The sequence below is a fragment of the Cynocephalus volans genome, chromosome 12, assembly GCF_027409185.1.
Source record: "Cynocephalus volans isolate mCynVol1 chromosome 12, mCynVol1.pri, whole genome shotgun sequence".
Classification (NCBI taxonomy): domain Eukaryota; kingdom Metazoa; phylum Chordata; class Mammalia; order Dermoptera; family Cynocephalidae; genus Cynocephalus; species Cynocephalus volans.
In genome coordinates, this window is record NC_084471.1 from 74,369,872 (window position 1) to 74,393,800 (window position 23,929).

Sequence of the window (23,929 nt, forward strand, 5' to 3'; positions counted from 1 at the left end):
ATATTTAACAACTACACATGGGTGACTTAGAGCTTAGAGCAAAAATACTCAGAAATTGGGCATGCTTTATATTAAATTGAGCAACTTCACTCTGAATATTAGAAAAGAACTAGTTTTAATGTAGCATGGGGTATCTATTTTGAATTTTTTATATATTCTTTTTACAGAATAGAGAAAATACTGTTAGCTATAAATATTCTGATAAAAGTTTGAATATCTAAAAAATAATCTTATATTTTTATGTAATTAATCACAGCATTGAAAATGAAATATGACAGTAAATCTGGTCAATGGGTAAATAGATAAGAGAATATTTACATTGTTATAGTTATTTAAATATAAAAATTTATAAAAGACATTAAGGAATTTTTATTACTTTTTATAAAAATTAAATTTATGGTTGCATAGATAGGTTTGAAGGCACTATTACATTGTGTATAATTTCTCTCTTAACTTCATGGGGGGAAACTAAGTATAGATCAGACATTTGCTGATTCTACAACCAATTTTTATGTGAAGTTATTATTTTCAAATATATTTTGTAAAATTGCAATATGGTTGTTTAATTTTAAAGTTTAAATTATATAGTAACAATTAATCTAGACTAATTTCCAATAGTAGACATTTGGGGGTAATTTCTGTTCTGGTCTCTTTAAGTACACTGCTGAATTCTTCATATGTTAGCAAAGCATGGCTTAATTAAGAATGTACATACGTAAGGTTCTGATATTTACACATGATTGTTGTCTTTTTCTTTTTTTTTTATTAAACAGTGCTCATCCTAGCATATGTTTGATATTGACCCCTATTTAGTCTAGTGTTGGTGTCTACTTTGCACCTCAGAATGCTGGAATCTTAGTTTTTGCCTTGCAATTGCTGTGTAGCAGGGCCTCCGCAGGAGTCTAGAAATTTTTGTTTTAGCAACCCTTAATAGAGTTGCCAACTGCTTTTTTTTTTTTCTTTTAGAAGAATTGAGTGCTTGTTTTTAATGTAAATTAACTTAAATTTTTATTAAGAATTAGTCTGAACTTTAGAGTCTTAGTTTTCACCAGTAGCGTGTTTATACTCTTCTATTTTCAATCAATTAAAAAGATGAAGGCTACAAGTAGAATTTCTTGTTCTGAGTAAAGACTGAGTAAAGTATTTGAACCAACCCGTTCTGAAAATGACTAAGAAGGAGGATAAAAATATTTTTAAAAAATCTTAAAAGCATTAAAATGTGGGAAAAAGTGTCAAGGTATTACCAGGCCAAAAGCAAAGAGAAACATAGAGAAGATAACACAGTGAAATAAACAATCAGCAAAGCTTCTTTTGCTGTGAGGGTTTTTGTTCATTCCTGGAAAATTTGAGCTTTCCTTTTGATGGCTTTATAGGGCAAAGGGGACCAAAATAAATGCCCAGTACATATACAAGGAGGGAGCATTCAGGAGATCTCTATCACAATAAGCTGGGATTCCAAAAGGATGCACCTTCATGGTAAGGGCAAGCTAGGAGTAAACCAGATGTTGCATGAATATGAAGCCTGGTTGCAGTTATCTAGGTTGTTTAGAGAGTCTTAAACCTGGGGTTTAGTTAAAGTTTATATATTATGCATATGGTGAAAGAAAATAAACATCCTTTTGGAGAAATCTACCTTCATCTTAGACCTTAAGTTATTTTTAGAAATATATATATTTTTCTACACTACTTGACATCTCTAAGGAAACAAAACACTAAGAATGAGAATTAGCAGAAACAACAGACAACAGAAACAGACTGCGTCAGGTTGGAATTTACCAATATTTAATATGTTTGTTCATTATGTTTGAAGAAATAAGATATGTCTGGGTGTATCTTCAGGGAATAGGAAAATATATGATACCTAATTTAAAAAAGAAACAAACAGATGCTCTAGAAACAAAAAATACAATAACTGCTTTAAAAAAAACTTTAACAGATGGATTTAACAGCAGAGTAGACACAGATACAAAGAAAATTAGTGAACTGGAAAATAAGTAAGAAGAAATTATCCAGAGATTAGAACCAGAAATTTTTAAAAAATGGAATATACCAAAGAAAAAGAAGACAGGGAGGAAGGAGGTGAATGTTCAGTACACATTACATCTGAGTCCCAAAAACAAAAGAGAGAAAAAATGCTGAGAGTTTTGTGGAACTGGTAAGAGACCAATCTGCAGATCAAATAGCCCAAAGAATCCCATGAAAGACAAATAAATATAAATCCACATCTAGACACAATATAGTGAAACTTCAGAAAATTAAAGAGAGAAAAAATCTAAAGAGGAGCCGAAGGCAATATTAACTTCAAAGGAATAATGAATAGACTAATCACACTGACTTTTCAACAACAGTTAAAAGTAAAATGTTATCTTTAATATATGGAAGGAAAATGGCTTTTCACTTCAAAGTCTGTACTCAACAAGAATAACTTTCAAGAACAAAGTAGAGAAAAATACTTCTGAAAAATAAAATGCCAAAAAGAATAAAATTATAAATAGTGAGTCAACCTAAATAAGTACTGATAGAATAAGAAAGTAATTATAATCATCATTCTCATAATATTCTATAGAATTTAGAAAATACAGAGAGATTTACAAAATACAACAATCATTTAGTAATGAGTTGGGTAACATATGTTAAAAAGTTTAAGGTCCTCATATTGTCTGAGAGGAACCTAAAGTTATTAGCTAAATTTAGTTTTTTATTAGTTAAGTATACAGAGCATAAGACATCTTAACTACTGAGTGTAGGGGAAAATGAAATAAAGAAAAAGAATCCATCCGAAAGAAGTAAAACAGGGAGTGAAAAAGTAAATGTCATAGGCAGGAAAAAGAGAAAGCACAAAATAAGACAATAGACTTAAAAATTAAATATAACAATTGTTACTTTAAGTATAAATGGGCTAAATGATATAGTTTAAAAGATAAATATTTTGAAACAGAATTAATGAAACTCAGCTCTATACTGTTTGAAAGATACATGTCTAAAACCTAAGCATACAAAAAAAGGTTAAAAGTGAAAGAACAGTAAATGTAGACCATGCAAAAAAGCTGGTTTCTCCTATTTATATCAGACAAAGTATACATTAAGGCAAAAAGCATTACTAGAGTTACTTCATAATGATAAAATTTCAAATTACAAGGAGGACCTAGCAATATAAATTTGTGTATATCTGATAATAAAGCCTCAAGATAGATAGAACAAAATTAACAGAACTACGAAGAGCAATAGACAAATCTATAGTAAGAGTGAAGTTGCAGTAATTGACAGAATATGAGCACACACACACAAAATCATTGGGATGTAGAGCACTTGAATGTGATTAATAATCCAAACTTAATGAACATATATAGACCATTACGCCCCAAAGTGCAGTTTACACATAAGTTTAAGCACTTGTGGAATAGTCACAAATATTGACTTTATACTATGCCATAACGCTCACCTCAGGAAATTTCAAATAATTGAAATTAAAAAGAATATACTGTCTGACCACAATGCAATTAAATAACAAATCAGTATAAGTAGATAATGTAGAACATTCCAAGCTGGAATTCGTTCAGTTTCATTTTTTTCTTTTTCTTGGGGGAAGTGGATAAAAACATATATTATCAAATCTACACTCTTAAAATTTTAAGCGTACAGTAAAGTATTGTTAACTATATGCACATTGTTGTACAGCAGATATTGAGGACTTTTTAAAATCTTGCATGACCAACACTCCCCATTTTCACTTCCTCCCAGCCCCTGGCGACCACCATTCTACTTGCTGCAGTGGGTATGACTACTTTAGATTCATCATATTAAGTGGAATCCTGCAAAATTTGTCCTGCTGCTACTGGCTTATTTTACATAGCATAATTTCTTCTTCGACCCATTGGTTATTCAAGAGTATGCTATTTAATTTTCACTTATCTGTGAATTTTCTAGTTTTCTTATTTCTACTTATTTCTAGTTATATTCCACTGTGGTTGGAAAAGATATTGGTATGATTTCCTCTCTTGCTGTCTGTGTGTTTTATTGATTTTTTTGTAGTGACATGGTTAGATTCATTTCTCATTTTCTTTTGTGTATCTTTTATAGGTATTTCTTTTTTGTGGTTATCATGAGGCTTACATAAAACATCTTATAACAATCTACTTTAAGTTGATAACAACTGAACTTCAATCGAATTGAAACATTCTATTCTTTTGCACCCCCCACACTTTGTTATTTATGAGAAAAATTACATCTTTTTATGCTGTGCCATATTTTTATAGTTGTTATTTTTATCCTGTTATCTTTTAACTTATATACCAGAATTAAGAGAGATTAATACAACACTTTGAGAGTATTGCAGAATTCTGTATTCGTCTATATATTTATCTTTATCAGTAAGCTTTATATTTTTAAATACTTTTGTGTTGCTGCCTGGTATTCTTTTACTTCAACTTGAAGGACTCCTCTTATCATTTATTGTAAGGGAGGTTGAATAGTGATGAACTTCCTTAGCTTTTATTATCTGGGAAAATCTTTAATTCTTATTTATTTTGGAAGCACAGTTTTGTTATTTATAGTATTCTTTATTGGCAATTTTTGTCTTTGAGTTCTTTGAATCTATTATTCTACTCCCTCCATCTTACAATGTTCCTGATGAGAATTTCACTGGTAGTATTATGGAGGCTCTCTTGTACATAACTAGTTGCTTCTCTACTGTTTCTTTCTAAACTCTCTTTGTTTCTGAAAATTTGATTATAATGTGTCTTGGTGTGAATTTGTTTGGATTTAACCTAATTGGAGTTATTTTGGCTTCTTAAATTTGGATATCCATTTTTTTCCCCAGACTTGGGAAGTTTTCAGCCATCCTATTTTCAAATGCACTTTCTGCCCCCTTGCTCTCTATCTTCTTTTTCTTGGACTCCATAATGCATAAATTGGTTTGCTTCATGGTGTCCCATATGTCCCTTAGGCTTTCTTTACTCTTTTCCTTTTTTATTTGCTCCTCTGACTGGATAATTTCAGATAAGCCATCTTTGTGTTTGCTGATTTTTTTTTCTCCTTTATCATGTCTACTGTTGAACCCCTCTAGTGAATTTTTCAATTATCTGTTTCTTTGTTGATATTCTCATTTTGTTTATGCATTGTTTTCCTGAGATCCTTGAGCATCTTTATAATGATCATTTTGAATTCTTTTTCAGGTAATTCATATACTGTTTTTTTAAAGGTCAGTTCTGGAGATTTATTTTGTTTCTTTGATTGAGCTATGCACAGTGCTTGGCATGTAACAACCACTAAAGAAATATTTGTTGAGTGAGAGTGAGAACAAGAACATTACTTTTCTTCTCAATAAATGCAGTTGAGGGAACATTCACCACTCCATATAATGGTGTCATTGAAGGCATGCAAGATTATGAGAGAACCTTTTGCTTCTTAATTCCAGAAGCTTTTGGAGGGAAATGTAATCAAATTTTCATATGTGATTATGAAGTTAATTTTGGAGGTAATTTAATTCCTAATTTCCAGACTTAGCTTAATGTGTTCAACATTTTAAACCTCAGTGGGTCACTTAGCACAGCCATAACAACTTTTACTTATTTGACCACTAAAGAGAAGAGCCATCTGAAAAAAAAAGTGATGAACATCAACAAATATTTGGTCCCAAAGTATACAGGTGTATTTAATGAGGTACAATCTTCAGTTTTACAATGTACATGAATTTCTCTCCCTCCCTCTTTCTTTTCTCTCTCCTTCTCTCTCTCTCTCTGTCTCTCTCTTCCTCTCCATTTCTTTCCACTTTCATTACTCCAATTACCTTTATTTTTGGAGTTATAAACATAAGTAAATGATTTAAAAGTTAAGCCTCTGGACTAATTTAGGTCAGAGTCTTATAGTCACTTATCATCAATTACAAACTATAATCATCTGGGATTGAGATTTATAGTAAAAGCTCCCTGAATTGACTACTTGCAGTAGTGCACATCAGTGATTCTTAACAGTGGCCATACATTAGAATCACCTGGATGCTCTTAAAAAATACTGATGCTTGGTCCCTTTCCTAGAAATTTTGATTTAATTGGTCTGGGTTCCACACATTGGTATTTTCAACAGTCTTCCTATGTGCAATCTGATGTGCAAGTGAGGTTGACAGTCACTAATCTATAACCTTTCTACTCAAAGTGTGATCATTGAACCAACAGCATCAATATCACCTGGGAGTTGATTAGATAAGCAGATATCAGGTCCCACCCCAGAGGGACTGAATCAATATCTGAATTTTAATAAGATCTCCAGGTGATTTGAAACACTTATCTACAATTTCCACTGGCTTTGTTAAAGAAAAAAAGTATGAACTTAGCTTGAGACCAAGCATTTTCTCTTGATATTATTTTCATGCTAACCAAGAGACAGGGGTTCGTTTCCAACCCTTTTTATGTCAGTTGTATTTATAATTGTAATATTATTAAACTGTCATAAATAAATACATATATAATATATAAACCAAGGAAATACGAATATAAAAAGATGTTTTGCTTTATAAAAATTAAGTTTAATAATTTGTAAAAAGTTGATAAACACAAATTACGGAAAAAAGTATTCTTAAATTAGGTATCAATAAGACAACTATAAAATGTGTGGAAGGAACCAGAATTAGAAAGATCCTTCTTCAATTGCTGGGCAAGTATCTATCTTAATTCACCTAAAACAAAACAAAACATAAATTTATACTGGAAAATTTAGGCTACACATTATAAGTTTTATTTATACAATCAAGATTATAATTAAGCACCATGAAGGAATCCATACTAAAGTGTTCTATATCAAAACATTGTTAAATGAGTGTAGATGTGTGTGTTTAAAATGTTTAGAGTACATATGTATTGTTGTCTATGATTTCTCAGTTTGATTATTTTCAAATGGTGGACCAAATACCCATCCAGATAATGCAGGATAAAAGGTTTCTGCTGAATATCCATGTGACTATCTCCATTTGAATGTTAATTTTACTTTTCTCTTTTCTTAGTTCCTTTTTCTCTGTATACTAAAATAGTTTCCAACATAGCTGTACTTAGGCAACTTTAAAAATAAAAAGGCCCAAGTCCTACCCTCAGAGATTCTTTTTAATTGGCTGACCTGCAGCTGGGCATAGAGAGTTTTAAATATTCTTTGAGTGGTTCTAATGTCCATCCGTGTTTGAGAACCATTGGCCCTGTCGTTTGGAAGTATAGGTAAAACCAAATTATAATAAATAACTTCCAGCTTACACAGGTTTCTTAAGTGGATGTTTATTAGGATCCTGACACAAAGTATATTATTATGATGATTATTTCTTTTCCATTCTTTGAATATATCATGTGTATATATTCCCTGATTTAAACCATATTAAAGCATTTCTCCTTCACTGCTTATTTTCAAGTGCTTCTCTTCTGTGAAGCCTTTCCAGTTCCACCCTTGTATGAATTCGTTCTTGCTGTCTGACTCGAATGTGATTACTTGTGTGCGCGCCCATTGTTTCTTCCACAAGGTGAATGCCTCTGGAAGGCAGGAAAGGTGACTTTCAACTACAGTGCCTGGTGGTCAGTAGGCTATCAATAATGTTTCTCATCTTCAGCAGGTGTTGTCAGTCTTGCTGCACATCTTTATAAGATTATTTTGCTTCTCCTGATATTCCCTTTGTTACTTTCTGCTTTTCTTTCTCCATCTCCATCTCAAGTATACATTTTAATACTTCTGTCTCTGCTTTCTCTTCCCTCCTCAATGTGCCATCCCTTCTGTTTGTCTTGTTTTATAAAGAGCTTGCTCCCTTTAACCTTGCACTTCTCTTCTCTTGGCTCATTTTTTTTCTTTTTTTCTATTTTCGTAATGGAAGGAGTTACTAATATACCTCTCAGGAAACTACATTTAAAAAAGGTCCTCCTAACAGAGCTACCTTCCAATAGTTTCCCTCTTCTTTGTTTGCCTGCACACCAGAGGCTGATCTAAAATTGTAAGTACAATCTCTGGTTCAGGGTCTTTACTTGTAATCTTTTAATTGAGACTAATATGCGGTTTATAATGAAAATGGTCATGCTTAACAATTCACAAAACACTTTATGTTCAACATCATCTTCACAATAACATTGAATATTGTGTCTAAAAGGTGTCAGTCATTTTGGAAAAACATTTTACAAAATTAAGCCAAAGATTAGATGTTCTTGTTTTGACCAAATTCCACTGGATTTTTAGTGGTATGGAAAGTACACATAAAGACTGTCAGATGGATTCTAGGCCTGTCTTGAAATTGACAATGTGCAAGGTTTTCTTTATTATATTATACATTATGTATTCTTTTTTGTAAAGTGATAATGAAAGCTGTCAGTTCAAGTGTGTTTATGTTCTCTCACTTTAATAATATTTGGGTATTGTCACAAATACTGTATTTTCTTCTAAAACTTTACCTACACTCATTAAATTTATTTCCCTTATCCCCAGGGGACCAAATTCATTGATTATATTGTCTTATTGAAAGACTCAGTTGTATGGTACTCTGTTAAATGAGCCAGGGTCAAGAATAGGACTAGTGATGGAAAGGTAGCTAAATTAAAAGGATTTCAGAATATATTTTAGATTGCAATTTAAATGGGTAAAATTAAGAAAGAGCCAAAAGCACTGGATCTCTTCTCCCAGCAATATACTTGCTTTTTTTCTGTGATCTTCTAAGTATCCAATTCTTGTTTTCCCAGTGTATGCATTCTCTAACTAAAAGGCTGATCTGGACAGGGTGTTTGATTTTTTGCTCTTGTTCTATTCTGTAAGTTATTTTTATCCTCCTTTGCCTCCTAACCTTTCACTACTGCTAGACTTATAGTATTTCAAGGCCTGTCCTGTTTTTGGAAGAATAGGCTACTGACCTAAATTAAGGCTCCTAAGGAGAAGCACTCTTTGGTCATTTAGAAGACCAAGACTTGATGTACATAAAATGGGAAAGGAGAGTTGCACAACTGCTCTCCTGATCTCATTTCCAAAACTCTAATATTAGTTTTGCAAACAACTAAATTCCCAAACAATTACCGAGATTTAGTTAAAGAAAGTGATGATGTATAATTAATGAATTTGTGAATTATTTAAGCACTCTGAACTTCTGATCATTTTATATAGCATTGACTCACAAAAATTGGTTTTATTTAGGGGAAGGAGAACATTTTGTCATCAAATTGTCCAAGCAGACTTCCTTTGAGCATGTTAACTTGTATTATTCAGGTTAATGGGTTAACTGCTGTGACAGTAACCAGCTACTTTTTCACTGACAGTAGACAGAGCTGCTCCCATTTCAGATCTGCTCTGGTTTCGAATCTACTCCAGTTGAAAGGAAGCTGTCGTTTTACGGAAAAGGCAGAGTCTTTCTATGAGACTCAATCTACATAACCTTTATTAAAAGAAGGAAAATCCAAAGATAAGACCAAATGGTTTTAGTGGTTTAGAGAGATTCAGTTCACTTATTTTTAGGTTTTTCATCAAACAGGTAGTTGGAAGAGAACTCACCAAAAATACAGGAAAACTTTAGAATTTATTAAGCAGGGGCTGGTGCTTGGTGCTGCATCAGATCCAAAGACAAATAAGACACTGTCCCTCTCTTCACGTAGGAGGGACAAAAGAATGTACAACTAACTAGAAAAAAGGAAAAATGTGTTCAGTGCTATAATAGAGATTTAAGTATTATAGAAGAGAAAGAGATTAATTTGATATCAGTTAGTGCTCAAGACTTTCATTACAACCATATTGTTAAGACCTGACTCCAAGTGACTTCAAATTACAAAAAAAAAAAAAAAGAAAAGAAAAGAAAAGAAAAATAAAAGGGTTGTGGGCTGGATAAATGCAGCATAGCTAGCATAGCTGATTGGAGTGTTTTAAGACTATTGAAACACTTTTAGATTTTTTGTTTTTGTTTGACTCCACAGAATCTTAGCCTGCCTCACAAATGCATTTACTGTATATTCTTTTTTTAAAGCTATAATAAAAGTATAAATGTACATAATTACAATTAATGAGATATTTTCTCATTCAACAGCTTTGATTTGTGTATCATTAACAAATAACTATCATGTTGGCTTGGAATGAAATAACTGCCATTATACATGGGATTTTTAAGAGCCCTCCCAGAGGATACCAAGATTTCAAAGAACACAGTATGAAAACCACTACGATATAAAACTTGGCCTATGATAGACAGCTTAATCAATCCAAAGATCACTGATAGTTGGTGTTTTCAAAAAGAATTTTAAAGAAACCATCAGTCTCATGTCTCACCTAAGTGAATTATAGTGGTTTTGTTCTTGCCATCTACAACTTTTAATTTTGTGTTGGATCACTTTTAAAGGTGTTGGTACCGACTGGGAAGTTTAAAGTATACACATATTTTCAATCCAGTAATAAAAAGGAAAAGCTAAATTGGTAGTGAGTGAGAAAATATTTAGAAGTGAAATGTGATGTGCCCTTTTGCTTATTTATTCTAAAATCATTTTAGATAGATTTGGATAATTCTTTCTATGAAGGTTTGTAGAAGTTGATTTAAATTTCATTAGAGGAAACTATAGGTGCTATATCTGCATTAATGACTAGTAAATCAGGATTTTAATGTTTAATTTAGAATTTTCAGTTTTACTGGTTTCTTTCATTTATCCATTTCTCAATGTGTGTTATAAATTACTTTTCACTTCTTAATGACTGATGACTTTCAAATTTGTATCTGTATCATCTCCAGTTTTCCTAAGTGCTTTAATTGTGTTTACATTGTTAAAATGGGAGAAAATGAAGTGAAATAATTCTTATTAACTGCTTTTGGAGATTTTCTCATAATTATGGTACTAGTAGCTATATAATCTGTGATGTTTAACATAGCAGTGGTAAAACATATATACCAATTGTTACATCATCCTATTGAATTTCTCCAAGTTCTTATTAATGTCCTCATTTAGGGCTGAACAGAGCACTGGGAAGCTCTGGGTGGTGTATTTCACATAGACCATGATGTGAACAACACTTCCTGGAGTTACGCAGACAGCAGTATCTACCAGATTCACAGTAGATATGCATTTGCCACTGGTTAATATTTATAACTAAGGAGTTAGTGTAGTGGTATGGATTAGTCTGATTTCATAGGAACCTTGTTTCTTAGTCTGCAAAATGAAAAGCTTGTATGAATGAATTAATATACATCACCCTAGAAAGTTTATATCTTAAAATGTATACATGTAGTATATACAATCACTAAGCATAGATCTTTGAAAATACAGCCTAATTTTTATAATTCTGCTTTAAGCTGGTAAATGATTTGAGGCAAAGAAACCAGAGTTATATCACAAGGAACTTAATGTTATATGTATACATACATGCACACACATACATGAGTGCACACACAACAAAACTAGGGAAGAAATGAAGCCTCTGGCTATGAACATGTGCATGCAATTAAATTAAAGAAAAAATCAATACAATAAAAATGATTATTCCTTCATTATTTTGTTGACTTTGTTGAGGAAGTGTATTTTCTTTCTCTTTTTCTTTTCTTTTTTTTTTTTTCCTTTTTGTTCTACTGGGGAAAGATAAGCAGGCAGATTTTCAGTAAGGGAATTCTAGAGATGGTTCTGCAGCCATTGTGGTAGCCACCATGATTATTGTTATCTCTGAGACTTTGCCCCTGGAGCCTGCAGTGGCTGTCCTTGTTTAAAACTGGGGCATAGACCTGATCTGCTTTCCCTCCTCTGTTTGGACACTTGATCTTTCCAGGGCTCAGTTCTTTTATTTTACCCTCTGGCTGTCTATGGACCTTATTTGGATGAGCTATATGGATTTTTTCTTAATGTGGATCTACATTTAAAAAATATGTCTCTGTCTTCTCTTTTAAACTTATTTGTTCTGTTACACTTTCTCATGTTCTTCTGAGCAACCTATCCTTGTAAGCTAGACCTCTTAATGTCTTATAGTGAATTAAAATGATAGCTGCCTGTGCTGGTTATTCTTCCTGGGCACCCCACACTCCCAGTTCCATTCTCTCTCCTACTCTGTGTCCTAGAAGCTTGACTTCTGCAAACAGCATTGCCCTGGTCTCCTTGCCAGCTGGTTTCGGGTAGGGTTTGTGAGTGGGCGGCACTGGCAGGAAATTGGAAGGCAGGAGGAGAGGGTTGGCTGTGCTTCTTCCCTGCTCTTTCCCTGCACTAGGCTGTGTCTCTGGCAGTAGCTGTGCGCTCATGACTATGGCTCTCACTAGACAGCCTCTGCTCCATAACTCTGGCCTACACTGGGCTCTAGTAGGACCATTTCCTCCCCCAGTTGCTTAGCCTTAGGGAGATGGTGACTTCCTGCTATTACCAAAGTCTGAGTCCTAGGCAAGCCCTTATTTATTTCTCTAACCTTAATCTGGCTGTTCCTTCCCAGAAGTTCACCACTCAGTCTCTCGTGTTTCCATTTAACTTATGAATTCTCTAATTTTAGAACTTCAATTTGGCCTCTGTTGTAGTTAGTTGTGTATGAGTCTGTCTGTCCTATTAAATGATGAGAGCATGAATCACAGTGCATTCATCTCTGAATCCCAGGACCTAGCAGAGTATCTGGCATGTAGTAGGAACTCAGTACATATTTGTTAAATGTGTATATAGATTTGTATTACTATTACTCCCTCAATCTTCTCTTAGAAAAGTTCCAGAGCCATTCTAATGGCATTTCAGGACTATCTGCAGTATTTTCAGGAATCACAGCTTTTCTGAGTGTCTTCACATTTTTCCCCAAAAGAACCTAGGGAAGACATATCCTACTGTCATTACTGAACATTCCACATAAACTATAGAATTATGGAGAATGACAGCAACTGATCAAAAAAGAAATGAGACAAAAATTACTCACTTTGGGTTCTCCCTAAGTCATATTCACTCTGTTTATGCTCACTGCTTGAATGGGAATGAAGCAAATGTGATCTGATCTCATTCATTTTTGTGCTTTCTTCCTCTCTGCCAAGCTCCATTTGGTGCCCTATTGTCTTACAAGTTGCCTATTTGAATCTTTTGAATTAAGAGTTTAGAACAGAAAGTCCATCTGTTCTGCATCAATATTAAATTATCATAAGACTTTGTATAAGGAGATTTTACCCTTGTGTTTAAGAAAGACTTGGAACATCAATTTTTTCTTCCATATACCCTTGGACTTCAATAGGCTGCAGTTATCAAGTCATATAATGTAATAGGCTTAGAATCCTTTGAATGGCAGGTGCTGAATAGAAGTAAGAAAGGTTTTATTTATTCTCATTATCTTATAAAATATAGTACTTATTAAGTATAATTGAATATGCAATATGCCAGATTTGGAGGTTACTGAGTTTCATAAGAAAAAAACACAGTCTAAAAATTGCATAGTGGAGAGATATATTTTGCAATCAATCAGGTTCGTTAAGTAAATGCACATGCTATTTTAATTCATAATATGATAGATAGTATGCAACGGACAAATCTGTAGTTTCATTTTGAATATTCATGAAGGAGCAAGCTGCAGCCAGCCTTTAAGTAATATAATTTAGGCAAGTACATTGTATTCTTTTCCAGCAAGCTCCAAAAAATTTAAAATCGGTTGGCTGGTAGATATATATTATGTAGTCAAATTTGTTAATAAAAGCTGAGTAAGAAAATCAGTTGAAGGATGGCATTTTAAAACTGTGCATGGTTTCCATAATTTAAATGTACAGCTTTAAATAATCAGTTAATTTTTCAGTGAAGGTGAAAATTGGGTTATACTTTGGGTATGACTATTTATACAGAAATATATTGATATTAAAAAAGTATGTCTAATTCCTTTTTTACCAATTATTATTGGCAAGTTGGTACTTTTAAAGGTAATGGGGAGATATAAATCCAAGGAGTGAATATAATTTCTTCTAATTCATGCAACTAAATTAAAAGAGGATGTACACATATTCCCTTTGTAAAATTTATACAGTTAAAATTAAAAATTGGATTTAGTAAATGTGGGGAACAAATTGCTGGAGTCTATTTGCATCAAATGATCACTTCCACGGCCTTTGAAGTAATTATCTTGAGATGGATCTAAGATGTTATGGGGATCTGAAGCGTCTACAATACTGGGTGCCCTTTCAAAGAAAAACAATACAAAATTATGAAAGCAAAAGTTAATTCAGAGTCTTAGAAGGGGCCTAAGCCAGAGGAGAACACTAAAAATTAGACTTCATTACTTTCAAGATAAATTCGTCTCTGTTTTGATGATGAGTCAGCATGGATAATGTGAAATATTCATTTTAAAACAAGCAAACAATTTCTGTTGGCTAAATGTTTGTATGAATTGTAATATTTTGCAAGTATCAGAAAAAATTATTTGATACTTTATGCATTTTCACTAATTAAAAAACATGTTTTTTCAACTGAATGCAAAGTTATGTAATTGGAATGGAAGCAAAGGCAGGCCCAGATTAACACCTCTCAATATCCTAAGTGGTGTGACCTAAACCATATACATTTATAAATAAAATAATACCAAACCATAAAACATAAAGCTTACATGTATATGCTGAAATTAAAATGGCTTCTTTCTAATTTTGTTTTAAAATTCTGTAATGGCATCTAAGAAATGAACTTTTCTCATATTGTGTTCTCCCTAATTTGTTGCTGCCCTAAGTGCCTCCTTAATGTGCCCTAAGTGGGACGTCATCTGTCAAGCAAGTAATTGGTTGCTTCTTATTTTTGACACTCCTTTTTCAGAGTCTAATTCTGACTTGCCATTGTCCCTTAATCTTTTTGTACCTTATTTTACTCTCTCAATTTAATTTTCATAGCAGCAATTTAAGTTTACAAGTGCCTTAGGGTAGATTGAATTTAGGTTTATAGTCATTCAAATACCTTGAAAAAGGTAAAGAACATGTGAAACACAGTTACAAAGTGATCTGAATGCCTCTAAGCTATTTTTCCTAATAAAAATAAATATATGTGTATTTTTTATTCCAAAGCGATATGCCAATTTCAAGGACGAACCTACTTTGAAGGAGAAAGAACTACGGTCTATTCCTCTTCAGGAGTATGTGTTCTCTATGAGTGCAAGGTAAGAAGTCTGTTCATGGGTCTTTCAAAACTGTTTTAGTTCTATAAACACAGTAAATGTTTCCTTAATAGCTAGCCCTTTCCAAATTCTAAGGCAAAGAGAAAATTCAAAATATTCATTATAGTTCAAATGTAAAGGAATTTTCAAATTTTTCAAACATGTTAATTAATAGTTGTCACATAATTTCCCTAATAAGTAAAAATACTCTTCTGTCACATTAAAGTTTTATAAACTTGTCTTATATTTTCCAAATTCTAATCAACTCCTTGTTTGCTGTTTTGAGGAAAATGTGGATAAAGATAGAATTCAGCGTGTTCTCACTCGGGTTTTGACCCATGTGAGAAATATCACTCTGTTCAATTAAAAACAAAGCATAAAAAATTGCCTAATAAAAATTAACTGTTGGGGCCCACCCCGTGGCTCACTCGGGAGAATGTGGCTCTGGGAGCTTCGAGGCCGCGGGTTCGGATCCAATATAGGGGTGGCCGGTGCGCTCACTGGCTGAGCGCGGAGCGGGATGACACCAAGCCAAGGGTTGCGATCCCCTTACCGGTCACAAAAAAACAAAACAAACAAACAAACAAACAAACAAATTAACTTTGGGATGGAGTTGAGACTGATATTGATCTTAATACCTTTGGGAGGAGTATTTTAAATTATTTAAAGAGGAATTCCTTTCAAGTTTACATGCCAGGATCTCTTGAAGTATGTTTCAGAAGCAAATGTGATTTTTTTTAACTCTGCTCCTTGACCTACTAATTAAAAAACTAAATGTGTTTCACAACAATTTTCTATTTGCCTTTTATGAACTATAATGTTATATTTCTTGACCCTAATGTTATATTTTAAATCATATTCTGTGTGAAGGAAACTGTCTACATAGAAAGTTTCTGTTTTAGGGTTCTATTTATATTTGATCGCTAATTTTGCTTTTTAAATACCTGCTATACGTAGGTTTGGAGATGATTTATTATGTATACATTATGTAGAAAATTTGGATAGTGATTTATTTTGCTGGTGCCACCAATAAACTGCGAGCGTCTATATGATTATTAAGAGTTGGGGTAGGGAAAATCCTAAGAATTTTGCCAAGACAAATTGAATCCTAAAGAAACCAGCTACCCACTTTAAACATCTTAATTTGAAAATCCTTTGGGATAAGCAAGGAGGAAACATAAAGAGGCAAGACTGTGACAGATTTGATTTCTAGAATACGAAAGCTCTGATTTCTCATGCCCATTATAAAGTATTCGAGCTACTTCTTTTGGTTTTAAAGGGGCTTTTCTATGATGTAGGTTACCATCTTAAAGATAAGAAAACTGAGGCATAGGAACATTAAAATGAATTGCCAAATCTGTATTGCAAGATGGATTTTCCTCTGTCAGCATCCCTATACCAAAGCTGTTTTGAGTGGAGTAGGTCCCACTATAGATATAAGGATTGGAAGACTTAGACTGAAATCTAGTAACTCCAAAGTGAGAAAAGGGACTTGGAGAAAAGTTACTTCCAAGAGGGTGGAAAAGTTTTGTCAGCTCTTTTCTAATGGTAACCTCTGACTTCGAAATATCAACTCTAAATTTAAAAATCTTTAAGGTATTTGAAGTTTCTCTACTTCACTGTGTGTATGTTCTTTTCATTTGACCAGAATGTGTTCCATAATACAGATAATAGTGCTTTAGAAATTTGCTAGTATAGCTACCTATTTTATTTTAAATTAATTTAGTTAGAGGTCTGTTTAGAGGCAACACTGCAGGTCCTCAGTAAATATTAGATGAATGACTGAATGTTAACTTTTATTTTCTCAAACAAAAGCCACCATGTCCTAACTTCTAATGCTGTGCTGGTCAGTAGAAATATAATCCAAGCCACAAATCTAATTTTTCTTGGTCTAAATTTTCTGTATTTAACCCTATATATCCAAAATAATATCATTTCAACATGTAATCAATATAAAAATTAATGAAATATATATTTTTTTTGTCATAGTAAGTTTTCAGAATCTTGTGTGTATTTGACAAGTACTGTGTTCAAGAGCCACATGTAGCTAGTGGCTATTGATTGGACAACACAGTTCTATCAGATCATCATAAGCTTTTGTACTTCTTGACTTAATTCTAGACATTAGGGACTTCCATTGTTTCTTTTCAGTTCAGGCCCCTTGCTCCTGTATTTACAACTTTACATAATTGATAGCTGTCTCGCTGAGCTGTCAATTCTAGTCCCTGTTTGTTCTTTTATTGTCAGTTTTGTAGCTTTGAAAATATTTCCTAGGGGTCTGTGATTTTATCACAACACAGAAAAATACTGTGTTTTTGAAAATAAGATTACCAGAACTGATATTACTGTCAAACTGAAGGAAGACTGGCATTCAAATGTATGCATGTCTTCTGCTGTTTTCTTGATAGGAGGTTATGATTTGGAGAAGGTTCTTTACATAAATAAGCTAGGAAAAGGCAGATATTGAAATGCATATTTCTTCCATGAAAGTAGTACTTAACGGTAACGATTCCTAAAAGTTTAAGCTATTGAGCAGTAGTTAAAATGGAGGGCTGCAAGTTCCAATAGTTATTTTGTTACTTATGAAATGGTAAGCACAATATAACATAAATAGTGACCCTTGTTTTTAAGAGATTGGAGACTCACAGTATAGAAGCCAAGCGTTTGCTTCTAGGGCAGGGCTACTCGGTTGTAAGAAAAGTATTTTATATTGTGGTTTTTCCTTGAGAAAGATTTTATCTGTTTTTGGTTGCTAGAATTATAGTGACTTTACATTGACATTCATTTATTTGATAAATTTTTCTGAGTGCAAACTATGTGACAGAAAATGTGTAAGACATTAATTTACAAGAGCCATGAATCCTACCTTTATTTTCCCTATAGTTTTGTGGGAAATCCCCAATATTCCTTACCAGAATCATCTGTGAGAATCTCTTTATAACAAAACTTTATAAGAAAACTTTGAAATGAGCCTATTTAAAAAGCTCAGTTTTTATTTACTGTTTTTTTCAAAATGAGCTGTTGATCTAATGCAAGCTGTATTCTTTGCCACAGTTGTCATCTGAATATGCAAATGTGTTGTAAAACTAATAAACTTTTCCAAAATTATCCAGATGTTTCGTAAATCATAGACGTGGCTGCATTGTGGTATGCTTTGAATCCCCGTGCTGTTTGTCTATTCTAAAGGCTTTCCAGTTGGGATTTAATGTCATCTGGGGAGTGAGCCTGTGACCTGTGCAGAAGTTCTCAGGATGAAAGTCTCACTCTGATGTTAGAAGAGCCTCCTTAGATGCTGGATCTGGAAACGTGTTAGTAACTAATTACAAAGTGTGAAGCCTTTATTTTCTGTTGTCTAACAGGACCAGACCATGAAACTTGTTGAGAGTTCAGGCTGTCCAGTTCTGGATTGCCCAGAATCTCATCAGATTACCTTGTCTCACAGCTGTTGCAAAGTTTGTAAAGGTAAGACTTTTTTGTAAAGTAAGATTTATGTGCCAGAATCATTCTAGGAGGCTAGCACAACTGACTTGAAATAGAAATTTTTATAAACAAGGTATTTCCAAAGATGAGTAGTATTTCCAAAATGCTTTCCTAATTTGCCACACAGTAAGTAGTTATGAAATGTTTACTGAAATGAATTAAAACTGAGATTCTCCCATGCATTTTTGTAAGGTGTCTTGAAAATCTTTCTCTTAATTCCACTCTCCCTCACTCATAGGCTTCTAGATTACTAAGAAGAGAGAGGCCATTAGAAATGCATTGCTTGTTCTGTGCTGCCTCTCAGATGATAGGCCTAGAACCAGTAAGTAGAAGGGAATTCGATTTTTAATTCAATGTAAGAAAGCAGTAAAATATGAGCTATTTGGAAATGCAATTGTCACCTCAGGCGGCAGTGAGTTCCCATCACTAAAGGTTCTTAAACTTGGTATTTTAGCATTGATTACGTGGAATTCTTTAGAATCCCTGCCAATCATGATATTATTTCCACCTTTTTGTATTACATTGAAATTACATATTTGTGAATCCATTTCCTGCATTAGATGATGCACCTGAGGGCAGGAATGGGTCTTAATATTTATTTCTATATCCTAATGCCTACTATGACACCTGCGACGTAGTTGGTGTTCATAACTATTGTCATTGCTACTATATAATAAACTGCTCCAAATGAGCTACTAGCACTTGTTTGAATAGTGACCTTTATACTTATGCAAAACAAAGCTTAAATAGAAAAACTGTAAGACAAAGAAAGCTTATAAAGCATATACTATTTTGTTTCTTCCTAATCTATTAAAAGTGGACATAAGGTCTCCCACTCCAGTTTTTAGTGTGGTGGTGCAGTTTGTTTGCTTTTTGTTTTTTAAGCTCCTTTTCTGTCTGTCCAATTAAGATTTTTAAAATCACAGTTCTGTGTGAATCTTTTTGGGAATTACAGAGTGGTTTAAATTTGATTTGCCCTTCAACTAGTTTTCAGGATAGATCCAAGGAAATAAGGAACAATTCTAAAAAGAGCTAAGGTGAAATCGACATGTAATAAAGAGCATTAGAGTTTTCAAGCTCACAGTGTCTGCACCAGTTCTTGCACAGAGCATGTGTAGAATTTGATACTAATCAAGAATGCTCATTTTAATCATTTGACTTGGGACTTCCAGTTTGCAGCTTGACTAGAGTGTCTTTGGCAGCCAAAGGTAGGTCATACCCGTGCTTCTCAAACTTAAACATGCATACAGATAACTTAGGGATCTTATTAAAATGCTGATTCTGATTCAGTAGATCTGGGGTTGAGCCTAAGAATCTGCATTTCTAATAAGCTCCTAGATGATGCTGATGCTGATGGTAAGAAGGACCACACTTTGAGTAGTTATCTATTGCTGCATAACAAACTGCTTCAAAATTCAGTAGCTTAAAACAACAACTGTTTTATTATATGTCTCAATATTGTGGGTCAGGGATTTGGACAGGGCTTGGCTAGATGTCTCTTTTGCTCAATGTGGTGTTAACTTGGGTCACTCAGTGCTGTTCACCTGGAGGCTGGGCTGGGCTGGAAGGTTCAAGATGACCTTACTTCATCCTGGGCATCTTGGTAGGAATGTCTGGAAGGCCAGGCACAGCTGGGACTTCTCCCCTCTCTAGGTAATCTCTGGGCTTTTCCCTGTGGTCTCTCCAGCAGAATAGTAGTCAGACATCTTAAATGGTGGCTTAGGGCTTGTAAAGACTAGGTCTAGAACTGGCACAGAATCACTTCTACCATCTTTCATTGGTCAAAAAAATCACAGGCCAGCCCAAATTCAAGGGTAGGGTAAATGGAGAACCCACCATACATAGCAGTATTAAACATTTGTGGCCATCTTTAATCCACTGCAAGTGTCCAGGGGCTACTCAAGGACTAGACAGATGAATAACATAAAAAGTTAGTAAGGGCTGAATAGGACAAGATTTGGGTAAGAAGCTGAGATAGGACCTTTAAGATATCAAGAGAAGCCCTGATCACATCCATTAAAAAAAAAGAGCCCTAATATATTATAAAAAGCAAGTTAATAAATGGAAAAGCTAGTACAAAAATTGTGTCATATTTAAATTGTTTACAGTTTTAAAAATTAATGTGTTTACATAGCACACTTAAAAATACAATGACAAAATATTCCATGACCCAGACACCACCACCACCACCACCACCATCAACTGAGATTTTGATATAATTGATATGAGATGGACCTTGACATCACTATTTTAAAAAACTCCCTGATAAATTATTTTTCACAGCAAGAATTGTGGACCACTGGCTTAGATAATATTCAAACTGAAATTGGACTAGTTGGCCCTTCTTGAAACATGTAGCACCATTTTTAATAAAGATTGCATCAGTTTCTGACTTCATATATGCAGAATAAACAAGTGAGTTCTCCTGGCATTCTCTGACTTTCAAATTTCAAAAAAGAAGTCAAGTTCTCAAGGCTTAAATTCCTAGTCAACTCCTACCCATATGTTGTGACAAATTCATTTGTCATACAGTTGGCCTTCAGTTTTCAGGCCTGTCTGCCTAGTGCCAAAGATGCTGTGTTCACATCTGAAAGAGTCATTTGTCCAACCAGTTGGTAAATACTCCATGAGGGCAGAGCGTGAGATGAAGTGTTGACCTTTCCACGGTAGGCTCAGACAGCGGAAACCAAGCTGTGCACCAAAATAAGGCTCCAAATCTGTAGGCACCAAGTCGAATCCAACCAAAACTGTTTTTAGGTACACCACAGCTGGTTATCTAGCAGCTTTGAAGAAATGTACTAGCAGGAACATTGTTTTCACTTTTTCATATTTGAGAGCCCTTTCAAGGAAGCTTATAGCACATTACTACATGACAGAGACTCGGTGGTACGGTGCGGATTCTGACTTAGTGTGGATAGCCTGTATACCTGCAGTGCTGACCATTCCCCTTCTCCCCACTTGGCACGCCTTTTGTCTGCTTGCAAGACCCTTCAGTTCTATTCACTAGATGTCCCACTTTATTAGTTACTTCATTGGACTCATCATTACAGGTAATAGGGGTATCCACATGCAGAGGGCTGAGTTGGTACAGATTGTTCTCTTCTCCTACATCTTGATAATCCACAGTTTTCCACATTATTCAATTATCACCTTCAAGATTCTTGCTATTTGTGTATTACTGATAACATTATTCAGTTAAATTTATATAGATAGTCAATTCATTTTTTAAAAAATTTAGTTTAATTCCAATGTAATGATATCCTTGAAAATAATAGGGTTATTTGCTAGATTTTTGTATTTCCTATAGGCATTTAAAGAAATCCATTGTGATTAGTATTTTCCTTTTATGTTCATTCATGTACAGGAACTACACTTAGGGAAACAGTAGGAAAATCCGCAGTCTTGCAAACAACACCTAAATAGGTTAGTATTCTTTTATGTGCTAGTGATAGGACACCCAATTCAACTGGCTCATGCAGAAAATGGAATGTATAGTTCCCAATAAGCAGAGGGTAAATTGGTATCAAGTGCAGCTTGATTCAGAACTCAAATCTTTCCCCTTTGCCTAGATGCATCTCTCAGCCACTGGGAAGTAGCTTTATTTTCAGGCTCTGCGTGTTCTCACCTATACCCCTGCCCTTCTTATGCTGATATCATTATGATACTCAGGTAGATGGAAGAAAAAGTTTAATGTCCTTATGAGTTGAATAAAAGTTCTGGAATTGAGTTTCAGTCATCTTCATTAGTTTGAACTGAAGAAATTAATGTGTACAGGCCAGTGGAATGCATTGATTGATGTGGTTTTATTCTGTGGAGGGGTAGATTCCATTTTCCCATAAGCACCTGGGCTGATAGTATGGGTGAGTGGTTCATCCAAAGTATAATTAGGTTATTGTTATTTTCCACAAAAACAAGGAATTCATGCCTGTATGCAAAACCGAAAAATATTTACCACACAATTATTGTATTCTCTTTCTCCTGATAATTATGCATTACCATTATGTATACTGTTCCTACTTTTAATCTTTTGTATCCACCCTTTCCCTTACTTTCCAGTCACAGAGAAATGCATATTTATATTTTATTGAAAGAACTACACTTAATAGAAAAGACAGAATTTTACATCAATTTGTAAAGCTTACAAAAGGAATAGGTAACTTGGTATCCTTGAGGTTAAAATCCAAAAGAGGAAATAAAAGAAAGGTTAGGTTGTGTTAAATAATTGGTCCACCCATCCATCTATAACAAATATTTCAATTTTCTTCTATGATGTGGACCTCAGCATATTTAGTTTTAGCTTATTAGTAATACTCTAATAGCTTTAGTTATTAACAAATACTATACTATTATGCTTTTGCATAGATGATCCTATTTGAATCTTACATTTTTACAGGTAGATATTATCCTAATTTTACAGGGGAGAAAAACTGGAGGGCTTAGAAAAGTTAATTAACTTATAGCTAGTAATTTTTACAGCGAGTTAGTGGCAGAGATAGAATGTAAACTCAGGTCTGCCAACTTCAAAAGCTAGGCACATATGAATAGAAATGCAACTATGAAGAAAATAGGACCATACTGACAACCAATACTCTGATTCTTTTAAAGCTACTTCCTATAGATTAGGAACAACCCACTTTAATCAAATCTGAATTTTCTACCCATCAAATGTTAGCAGTTTGACCCTGGCATTTTGTATCTGAGCAGTAAAATAACGAGTAGATGAGATAAGCTTATTTGTTAAAGAATATATCAAAATAGTTATCTGACATTGTTTACAGTAAATTAGAATTTGATTGACTGAAATTTTTAGATTTCAAGTCTGTGGGTTAATTAAAAACAAACAAACAAACATTTGATAAAAAGTAAAGCACTTCCCAACTTTTACCTAAAACAATGAAAGTAGGATTACGCTATTATCTTAAGGTTGGAAAATTCTTAACAGCAATTAAACACTGCATAGTGTGTGTGTGCGTGATGAGATGAGAGGTCTCACCATTACTGAGTCAGAACTAAAAGTGGACTGTAATGGAGGTGGCAGCATATCTAATTGGGCAAAGTCTTAAAAATGGGAGAGGAAGGGCTGGCTGATTAGATCAGTTGGTTAGAGTGAGGTGTTATAACACTAAGGTCAAGGGTTCAATCCCCCTGCCAGCCACAATTAAAAAAAAAAAAAAAGGAGAAAATTCAGCAAAGTGAAAAGTGGAAAGTTTTGAAGAATACAAGTACAAAATTACAACTAGATAGGAGGAATAAGTTCTAGTGTTCTATAACACCATGGGGTGACTATAGTTAACAGTAATTTATTCTATATTTTCAAATAGCTAGAAGAGAGAATTCTGAATGTTCACAACACAAAGAAATGATAATTGTTTGAGGTGACGGGTATTCTAATTACCCTGATTTG

At 33.8% G+C, this 23,929-nt stretch overlaps 1 protein-coding gene across 1 annotated transcript in view; it reads left to right on the forward strand.

The window, feature by feature from the left end:
• Positions 1 to 23,929, forward strand: part of NELL2 (neural EGFL like 2) — a 365,095-nt gene that overhangs the window by 160,762 nt on the left and 180,404 nt on the right. Inside the window, exons 11-12 of the mRNA XM_063075314.1 lie at positions 14,957 to 15,048; positions 18,405 to 18,507. Coding sequence (XP_062931384.1) covers positions 14,957 to 15,048; positions 18,405 to 18,507 — 195 coding nt within the window. The remainder of the gene's footprint in view (positions 1 to 14,956; positions 15,049 to 18,404; positions 18,508 to 23,929) is intronic.